At 37.5% G+C, this 11278-nt stretch overlaps 1 protein-coding gene across 1 annotated transcript in view; it reads right to left on the bottom strand.

Annotated features, from left to right (window-relative positions):
• Window positions 1-389: 389 nt before the first annotated feature.
• The window catches only part of ATP10A (ATPase phospholipid transporting 10A (putative)), a 167955-nt gene continuing 157066 nt past the window's right edge, over window positions 390-11278 (bottom strand). The window contains 6 exon segments of the mRNA XM_019529445.1: window positions 390-1741; window positions 2245-2432; window positions 2713-2817; window positions 2911-2991; window positions 4928-5128; window positions 9679-9804. Of these exon segments, the coding sequence (XP_019384990.1) occupies window positions 1027-1741; window positions 2245-2432; window positions 2713-2817; window positions 2911-2991; window positions 4928-5128; window positions 9679-9804 (1416 nt within the window). The 3' untranslated portion in view covers window positions 390-1026.

Genomic DNA, 11278 nt, shown 5'->3' with positions numbered 1-11278 from the left:
TGATATGTATGGCATACTCAAAAAAGCTGCCAAAGGTAGCCTCCAAGTTACTGAATCAGAAGTGAACGAGGTTGTAGACCATAACAAAGCTCCACCATATACCCTGTTGCAAGTTGGATCTAAATTGTTCAGGAATTAGCCTGATTTCTATGGCAGCCTGGCACAGCTGGCTGAAACAAGCTGAGCTCCCTCAGCTTCCACAAACTTATATTATAAATCACCTAAAATGTACAAACACTAGTGCACCCTGTGATCTCTTTACAAAGCAAAGCAATTCTTCTTTTGAATATGAATGATCTGACATATTGTAGTAACCCACCAAATGCAAGTTATTTTTACTGACTGCAATGAAGGACTGAATTCTTATTAACGCCAGACTGGGCAATCACTTTGCAATATGAATGATAATTTATTTATTGTATTATCATGACAAATAAAATGCTATTGTTGAGATATCAAAATATGGTGATGTAACAATACCGTTATTATTTATATGGTAGTGAAATACACCTCTCTGTAAATGTTAACAGTATTTATTTTCAAAGCCTTGCCTTGGAGTTTGTTTTCACAACCTGATTATAAGACCTCACATAGACTTTAAAAAAATATAATTAGATGCAAGATGATATAAATTGCCTCAATATAGTGTTTACCATAATGTTTTTCTCTCTCTGATTGCTGAGCCAGCTATAATCATGTCAAGAATTATTACTGAAATCCAAGAGAAGCAATGGAAAATAAGACATACTGCATTTTCTTACAAAATTAGATGAAAAAATAAACAAATATAAATGGAAATTTCAAGTGTTTATGTTTCTTATATTTAAAGCTCTTATTTTGATATATTGTATATAAACATTTTTTTAAAATAAACTTTTTGTACCTTGGATTTTAATGGTTCATCTTTGGAAACAATTAGAGAAATTACACTATAAATCTGTGCAAATAATTATAGACACACACGCACGCACATACACACATATATGCACACACATACACACACACACATACGTGTGTGCGTTCATGTCATAAGAAGGTGGTTTCAAGAGTGTCACTTAAACAACAATCAGCTGGGGTCCCTTTAATTTTCTCTTGGAAGTTGCTGGAATTCTGCTCTGTTATACCTTTGAAACCCAGATGCAAAGACGACCCAGAGCCAAGCACAGATATGTTGTTCTGTGTTTCATTTTGTAAACTGTTTGATGACAGTTGTAAAACTCTTCCAAACCGACTAAAGAGTGGAGTGGATGTGATCCACTTCAACAAACTGAAGTCTGATTGGTCTATTGTTGAGTTCCATGGGAACATTTCTTCTACAGATGCTGACTCCATCTCTGAAGTGCTGCATGTAACTTCATGAAATCCAAAGGATCTTTCTTCATTACTTGCCAGTGAGGACTGTTTAATTTCCCCATATAACAGAGGACCTTGGGGAGAGGCAGCAGCACCCAGTACTTTTGTGTGTTCTGCCCTTGTACGTGCAGGAAGAGCTGGCTCACTTCCATGCTCAGATACTTGTGAGGAGATGTTTTCATTAGAGACCTTGTAGCAAGGATTAACATTTGATGTAGGATTCTGCATGGATGGTTCTGCGAAAGGGTGCTTCTGGGGGGTGGATTTCTTTTTGATCTTCAATTTGCTCAGAATGTGGTTGCACGTCCCTAGAGGCCACCTATGCAGCTGACATCCAAGTTGACGTTGGGTTGGGAAGAGTGTGCCTTGAAGAGTTCTATAAAGAAATCTGAACAAAGAAGAACATAAGTATGTAAAAAACAGCAACAACAACCCCAACCAACCACAATCCATCCCACAAAAAACAACAGAAACCAAAGAAACAGGAACTGTTTAAGATTGTATCATGAAAAAATATCCTCAGAAAAGTGCATCATGATTATTTTAACAAAATGACAGTTAATATAGCAAAGTCTATTCCTTACATTTAACAGAAAAAGGATGATGGATAGAAAGCACATGAATATTCTGATGGTAATTTGATTTATGATAAGCTAGAAATTGTGATAATACTAACCCACAACATTCGACTGGCTAGATACTGCAAATTATAAAATAAAAGTAATAATGCACCTCATCCAGACGTCAATAGAAGAAAAATTATAGAAAAATCTCTCACCCACCAAATTATACTCAGCCACATCATTTCAACATCATCTGAGTTCCAACACAAACAATATATATAAGGGATGTGCAATAACTAGTGTGCACATAGAAAGGGAGATACTATACCTGGGCAGTAATGCAATAAATGGTGATATGATACATGTCAAGTAAAACATAGGATCTCCCATCAATTTTTCCATAGTCCAGTAGGGATTGGATGGAGGATAACATATTGGGCAGGATGCATTGTAAACCAGAGCCACAAAGAAAAATAAAAGAATGCTGAAGATGCAAGAGGACCAGTGGAAAAAGGTCTAGAAAAAAAACCATGTTTGATAAATTTTTAATATTTTGGTACGAAGTCTAAGTACATAAAACATGTTAATGTTATAAATCATTTTAATGTTCACAGAATGGTAAGTCCTTTTACAGGTCAGAGCTTATAACCATTTTCATGTTTGATTAAACTATTTGATAAATATAGCAAGTGCTGAGAGAATGAAACAAGCTTCTCATAGATTTAAAAAGTGACATTAAACACAGGCATAAAATATCTGTGCTGACTTGTATATAATTTGTCTCTGGGCATCTTACCCAAGTTTTGGTTTCAACAGCCAAATGCAATATGATGGTGAAAAGAGCTATTGTGGTTATGGGAGTTCCCAAGGAAAAAATATCCATATCTGAGTCATAGAAAGTCTGAAAGGAAGGAAAACAAATTTAGACTAGCCTGTATTTTTAAGTCTTTTCCTCAGACTGCTTGAAACAAGAAGGTCTAAACTGATAACTTACAAAATAAGGGATGAAAAAGCAAACTAGGCTTTGATAGAGGGCATCAATCATGTTCATCCAAAACATGTGTGGTTGATAATCCTGTGAAACAAAAAACATGCAGTAATGGCCTAATGATAAAGATACTTATTCAAGACATTTTTGGATGTTTGAATGGATTTTCCCCCCGGTGTTTGTACAAACAACCTCACTATTTTCACCCCTTCATCCACCAATAAGCTTCTCCCTCCTGATGGAAGGACTTGTTGGAAATTCTGAGACTTAAATTGCAAACTTTCTGTAAATTGACTTTAAATTGTCATCTGCTGGGAGGATTGTTTTGTTCCAGAGGGTATACTCTGCCCCATGGTCCATATCTAATAATCCACGATAATTAATATTTACACATCAACATAATAATCATTCCATTAGAAAAAGTACTGAATTTTACTAAACCATTGACATAAATAAATCTTACATTTCCATGTATGATCATATAGAACAACTGGACTTATGGAATATAAAGTTGTGCATTATTGATTTGTAAAATACATAGTTATTTTAATAATATTTTGATTTTAGTTATGTATTTCCTGTAATGCAAATATGTCCTTTGATTAATTCATTAGGCTTCTTTTCCCTGCAGTTGAATACCACTTAAATCTAGGAATGAAATTCAGGAGAGTGAGATAAAACGATGGTATTTTGTGCTTTTATCGATCAATGTACTGGTTGAATGAAAAACTTTCCCAGAGTGGGAACTTCCTGGCTATCTTCAGTTGGAATGTTTTGGCAAGTTTTCTTTCCATGTCTTTTTAGATAGCTTTCTAATGAAAATGTCTAAATTAGCTTTCTAATGAAAATTCAGAGATTTCCAAAGAACCTCAGAATGGACCACAGACTTTGCTTTAAACTCAGAATCTTTTCTCATCAGCCTGCTGACAGTTTTGCCAAACAAATCCTTCCTTCACACAGGTCTATAAATGAAGAAAATGAGATAAAATCTCCAGATGGGCTTAAAAAGAAATTAGCCATGTTTGTCATCATTCACTGGGGAAAAAAGAAGGACATTATCTTGTAGAACTTTAAATTTGAATGTGCTAGACGAGAACACCAAGCTGCTGAAGAATAAAATCAGACAACCACAGCTGGGTCAAAAAACCAAAACCAAACAAACAAATTGGCAGAAAGGACTGAAAATGAGAAAAACTAGAGTTCCCCAACTAAATTGTCCATAAAACAAAAGAAGCTCAGCATGAAATGTACTAAATGCACTGTTTTTAAAGTGAGTCAGTCTCTTCCTTCAGAAGGTCCCAGCTATCTTTAAGGGAGTTGTTTTAAAGTGTCTGCTCTAGATGCCATCTTTTGCTGCTGCTATTCTGACTGAATGGAAGCGACCTCACTCCCAAATAACACAACTGCAGATGCAATCAACAGAAATGGTTTAGCTTGAGTCTATTCTGTTCTCTCCACGTATTTTAAGCAAAAATGAGATGCTGATAAGGTGTTTTCCATAGAAGATTTTGGACTTTGCAACTTACTTCACCACTTGGTTCACCAGAGCTGAGATATATTAACCCTCAGGGAACACTTTTAACTTATCTTTTAGAGGATGGAGACTGAAGGCAGAAAGGAGCTATAGGCCTTGTTCTTTTTTGGGGCATGGGGATACATTTATATGTTATTGTATAAAAATCCATTCTATTATACAATACTTGCTGTGACTTCTTATGCTTATAGTTAAAATATATAACAGTGTCTAGATAATTGCATTGGTCCTTAGTAAAATTGAAAAAAAAATCACTAATCGAAATTCATGTATTTTAAGAAACAGATTATAAAAAGGCTGTTTGCTTAAAAACATTTTTAGCATTTGGACATTTTGGCTAACTTTGTCTTAGAAATGCTAACAAGCAACAGAAACAACTTCTTAGACTATTTTGCTGTACTTGATGCCAGTCTGTCCTTTGCCAACAAAGCTGAGTTTCACTTAGATTCACAGCATCAAATATAATCTGTTAAAAGAAAAAATGTTTACCTCCATATTTTGACCACTCTTGTAGAGCTGAGGTACAGAAATTAGCACTTCAGCAGGAACATCTTTATCCAGCACACCAGTTATCAGTTGTGGGAGGGAAGAGAATAATAAATTAAAGAAGATCAGATACCACTGATCAATCATTGAAGTTCCAGAGAACCCACAATAGAACTGGTACCAGAAGAGAAGGGCCACGAACATCTGAAATCAAAACAGCCATATATGAATTATAATCAATCGGGGAATCCACACAAGGTAAAATTTAATTGCAAATTTCAGTATAATTAACTTCTCTCATCAATGTGCTCTGAAGTCCATTTGATTCTAATACTGCAAAGACTGACACGCACAGTTAAATGCATAAGAAGACTCACTGAACATAGCCGATCTTCCTGAATTTATTGATTGGACCAGTTTCCCAACCAGTGTGCTGCAGCACAAAAGTGTGCCATCAAAAATGAAGAGGAGTGCTGCGGGATTTTGCCATGGCAATGAGCTACACTAGGTACGAGGATGGGGAATGCCTTAACAGGCGTGCCGTGGAATTTTTTATTAATGGAAGTGTGTCTTGGGCTGGAAAAGGTTGTGAAACATTGGATCAGACTACACATGCATATAAAGAAAAGCACGTGTGCAAGTCTCTGTGTGTGCATGCGTGCCACTGAAACCTTAAAATATCTTGTGTGTGCATGTGTGCCACTGAAACCTTAAAATATCTTGAACCAAACTCTATTTCATATGAAATTAGTTTCCGATACAGTTATCATTCTCAAAGAAAAAATATAGCTAAAGATAAAAATAATCCTGATATTAATGGGCATCCATGTGTAGGACATAAACACAGTGGTGTTATCTATTATTGTCATAACACATTTATTTCATATCTTCTATTGATATGACTTTTCTTCAGGTTCAGCTAACTCAAAGACAAAATACACAATGTGATAGGACTGAGTTAAATCACCTTTTTTTCAAGACTTCAGTGAGAAAAAGCAGAGCAAGGACAGAGGAACTCAATTTCTCTTTGATCAGGCCACCCCTACCTTGTTGCCTCTAATTTTAGCACCTTAATAATATGTTGGAAATGTAACAGATGGTCCTATAATCCTGACTTTAAAAAAATTTATATATTATACAGTGAGGGTCTGTGTCAACCCAGGTCTTGGAAATGCTCCTTGTTATCTGCTTGGAGTCATTCAAGAATGGACAAAACACATAACTTACCCTTGGCTGACAAAGAAAACCAGGCCTACAAGACTCAAGTGTCAGCTGTAGACCACACACATTTGGAGCTCAGTTAAAAACCAAAAGGCCCATCTGCCTAGCTTTACCTGCATGATAAGGAGGTAAAGCTATTCTAGAGGTGGGGAGATGTTGGGTTCAACTTTGAAGTGGGACTGGATGCCTCAACCTGCACTTAAAAAATCAGAGATTTTAATAAGGTTGCAGGGTTCTGGTAAGGGCTTGTCTCCTTTACTTCTGTGTCAAGGTTGGGACAGCCACTAAGAAGCAGAGCTGGACAGAGAATGACATTTTGTGGGGAAAAAAATGGAGGTTTTGAAATTTTTTGTTCTGAATTGGAAGGAGAATGATACTTTTAACATCTGAACATGTTGAAATCCCTGTTGTCGGACTGAAAAGGTTTTCAATTCAGATTTCTTTTTCTCAGCACTAGTGACCAAAGTCAGTCCATCCAGGACCTCATAAACCATCCTGTCAAAAATACTGTTGCAATCAATATGCCTCTGTAAAACATCTCTGTTTTGATAAAATGGCATATTTGGATGAAAGTATACTCCGTTCAAAATATTCTAACCAGGTCCTGTGTAGTGACTTTGCAGTGTTATCAAGTAATACCAAGCAAAGAACTGACTTTCATTTTGGGTTAACTGAAAATGGCCACATTTTCTTTCCTGAACCAAAAACATTTTCTTATGGGTCACAATAAACAAGTTTTGCTTAATCTGAAGTGCTCACAACAGAGAACTATCTTTTTTTAATTTTATTTTAATTTTAAATTTAGTCATAGTGTTCTGAAACCAAAACACTGAACCATTTAGTTTTGAAAATGTTTTCATATTTTGAAACTATCCTCTTGAATTGGACCACAAACTGCATTTGTCCATGAATAGATACCCTTTAAAAAAAAATCCAGTCAGCATTATTGGCAGAGACAAGATACCAAGAAGCTGCAGCAAATGTGGGAGGAAGAATATTTAAGTAAATTCTCCATCTTACTAAGCAGAAAAGTGATTTCCATCCATTATGGGTGTTTTTAAAGATATCCCCACCAATCCCAACATTTTCCTGAATAAGTCAGCTCATTTTCCAAGTGGCTGTTGAAGCAATCTGAATCTTAAACCACAAATTATGTAGGTTGTGCTGAAGAACAGAAAATGACATAAATCCATCAAATGTAAAAACTTGAGGAGATAGAAAATATTGCACAATATGCACAGTATTCTGATTCCCTGTGGACAATTTATCAAGAACAGCTTCTTTGTAAAAGAATCAGGTACCTGCATCTTAGAGGAAGTTAGAATTTTCTTCTCCTGAGGGAAGCCACAATGTCAACACATTTGAGTTTATTAATTGGGTTTTTCCCATTGTGGTTACAGAGTTAGGAGTAACCAGAATCACTCTTAAGGGAACTGAATGCAGAACAAGCACAGCAAACACAAAAAGAGATTCTTTAGTTTTATTCTAGCCTTGGGGTAACAACTTCAGAAAATGTTTGTAGATGGATGCCTGACTAAATACGGCATGAAAAATAATACTAGTCATCAAGAGGGAGTTTAGAGGAAATGGAAGATTTTACAAGGACTGAACAAAAATGTAAGTGTATATAAATCCCAGCAGCATGTGGGAAGCTGGCTTCAGCTGCATGCTGCTCCAGATGGGATGGACCCGGCTGGGTCGGCACTGGCCATCAGAAGTGGCGGTGGATCCATGTGCTGCTCAGGGCTGATGGGCACAGGTACGGGGAAAGTGCAGCTGAGCCCCCGACACTCCAGGTGGGCTCTTCCCATCCCGAGCGGCACATGGCTCCACCGCCACCTCTCCTTCCTGGTGCTGACTGGGCCGCAGCTGCGACCCAGCTGCTGCTTCTCCTCCCCAGTGCGGGCCCAGCCTGACCCCATACAGCCTGAGCGGCACAGTACAGCACGGGGAAAGCCTCCCCAGCAGCCGCTTTCCTTTACTCCTGTGCAGCAAAGCAGAACCTGGCCCAGACACTCTTTCCCCACATGGGCGCCACAGGTTCTGGCCCAGCCCCCCACCCCCTCAAGTTGCAAACATGGCCTGACCCGGGGAGGGGCAGCAGGATGAGGTCAGGGGTGGTTGCCTTGCAGCCAGAACCCAAGTAAACAGCCTGAGGTGCTGCAGCTGGTAGGTGGTGCCACTGCCTGCCACTGGAGGCTTTTAGAGAGGCAGTTGCCATTACCTGGGTTTTGAAGGGGCTCTATGGGCTGGAGGAAAGTGCTTGGCGGCCCACACCCGGCCCGCGGGCCGTATTTTGCCTATCCCTGGGTTAGACCCTCGCTTGCCTTGTAGTCTATTCCCAAATTACCATTAAAAGCAGCAGGATTACCGTGTCCCTTGGCCTTGCTCCCTATCCCACTCTTTCATGCCCCAGACTTTTGTTAGGGTGAGCCATACTGGCTTTGATATAAAGCCAGTATGCCTTCCTGTTAGTCCCTTATTTTTACATGCTGAAGGAATTTGCAGCTGCCAGGTTGAAAGAGCTTTTAGAACTGTTTGTGTTTATGGACAGATGAACAAACTATACTGAGTTAAAAGGAGGGTTACACCATACACCAGGGGTTTTATAGTAATCAAGTAATCAATTGTGTACTCAGTCTTATTCTGCTATATGTAAAAGTTAAATTAAGATAGCTTGTCCCTCTGTGAAGCAGCTGTATTGTGGTCCAAGTTTCAATTACCATTAGACTTGACATCTAAAAAAGCCATCCTAGAGTAAGTCCCTTTCTCTTCCAGGCTCTTGCCTTAACTTAGTATAATGAGTTTACTAGAAGGCAGGGTAGATTTGCACCTTAGAAACTAATAAAAGTGTGTGTGTGCGCATGTGTGTGTGTATGTGTGTGTGTGTGTATGTGTGTGTACACCACAGACTTTTCTGAGCTGAAATAAGTTAAAAGGCAGGACTGAAGAGCTGAGTTTTTAGTGGCACAATTTCTGGTAGTAGCATAACAGGAAGGAGATTTAGGTCCATAATAGGCTCAGATATGAATTACAAAAGCTCCTTTCACAGCTTATTTACCAGTGTGAGGAAAATAAGAAAACCAAAAGACCCCTAATGCCAGAGTCTTGTTGTATAAATACACAAGAAACAAATTCTCACATCACTGAGGATAATTTAAGGTTTGTATAAGTAGCTAAAAAACAAGATTAGGAAGAGAAAAACATATTTACTACTGCTTTAGACCACCAGTCTTGGGTTAACTTGGTGTTAAAGACTACCATGTCTATATTTTTTGCAAGGAGTATTGCTCAATAAAGAAACTTTTCTTGAACAGCACTTATGTCTGTTACTTAATTTGCACATTCTGCAACACATTCACTGTCAGAGTAGGGCCTCCTATTCCTGTTAATGGCAGCCAGCTGTCTTTCAGCTATGTAGGTTTCTTTGCAGCTTATTTATAAACCTTTTGAAGGCTGACCTAATGCTCACTTAAGACAAAATAAACCTTGGAAGCAAAAGCAGCCACAAAACTTCCAAGTCAAACACTTACTGCATTTTTGTAGAAGAAGTATAGCACCATGTTAGCAAGGCGAGAATAACACCAATGTCCATGAACAAGCAAGAGCTTCTCCAAGTGCCGGAACCTGGGGACTGCAAAGTCACTCGCCATCACAGCCTTCAAAGAAAGAAGAGTTGAAATAATAATTGCCAACTGCCATTTGTGATACAGACAATAGACTTGAATGACTACCCTCTCAACAGATATAAAGCAGGAGTAACTTGGTTGAAAGTCAGTGGAGCTATTGTATTCTGATGTAAGAGAAAGATGACTTAGGTTCTCCATGTCCTCGGTGTTTTCCAAGTGTAATTATTATTTTATAGTACCAAGAAGCAAACTGGGTACTTCACAGAGGATGACACAGATCTAGCTCTAAGATTATAGTCTGCATTGCGGATGAGGAACCAGTGAAGGAGGGTACGTGTGGGTGCAATAGTAGAGGTTTATGGATGCTCAGTCCAAGTGTATGTAGATGGTTTGACTTGTGAAGCTTTTATTTTTGCAAGAATAAGAGTGAAATAGGATTATTACATCCTTGTGTAGAAGAAGTGAGTTTTCAGGATGAACTTAAATGGAGAGTAAAATAATGCTATGCCACAATTAATAGCAAAATGTTATAATTTTTTTTTATTAATCATAATCCTGATGTGTAAAGCATGCCCAAGACACTTTCTCCAGATGACTCAATATTTTGAGGAAGCTTGTGTTTAATCATCTAAACTGTCTAACGATTTTAACCATCTAAATTGTCCATGTGAAAGTCCTTTAGAGGTTTCTCTGAGACTTCAGAGCTTACCAAATCACTTCTATAGTATAAATCACCAACGTTTTTCACTACATTGTATCTGTTTTTGACTGGCTAAAATCAACAACAGAATACAGTTGACTTCAGGACTTTGTTATAAGCTAAGCAATTCTCTCAGGTACTTTACAGCTTTTTATATCACTGGGTTAGTGACATTCTATCTAATCTATATTTTGTTTTTGTCTTCATTCTCAATATTTAGGTTTCTTCTGCTTTGTCTGAGAAGTGCTCCCTTCATACACTGTAGAATTATTTTTCTTTTTTAAAACAAGAGACATTTCCCCTTTCAGTTGCACATAAAACCTTTTATTTGCAAATGACTAAAAGACAAAACTCATGTGATAATGTGACAAGTGCTTCTGCCAACTAAAGGTCTATAAAAGATGGTACACTAAACTTTAATATAGTACAAAAATAATAAAACATTTAGTTTAGACAACAGACATGTTGCAATCATATTAAGCTCCTTTTAGCCATTACTAATCAATCTCAGGACTCCTTGGGTGTTTGGATTTTCCTTCAGTTCATAATATTTATCTGATACAGATACAACATCCAGAACATGTATCTATTATAATATTTAATTAAAACAGCAGTTTGACTACATCTTTTTTTTTGTCCCCAGCACATTCTCTCATTCTATACTAGAATGCAATGCCAAGGGAAAATTGTTGATTTCTTTTAATTTTGTGTTTCCATTACATTTTTCTAAAACACATGGTGAGAGTTTTTTAAAATTCTATTTTGACTGGATGCTTGGAATGGAAAGATAGTTTTACCCAATTA

Source organism: Crocodylus porosus, unplaced genomic scaffold (genome assembly GCF_001723895.1).
Source record: "Crocodylus porosus isolate Cpor-Errol unplaced genomic scaffold, CroPor_comp1, whole genome shotgun sequence".
Classification (NCBI taxonomy): domain Eukaryota; kingdom Metazoa; phylum Chordata; order Crocodylia; family Crocodylidae; genus Crocodylus; species Crocodylus porosus.
Note: the sequence above shows the minus strand (reverse complement) of the source record. Positions and strands in the feature narration are given on the sequence as shown.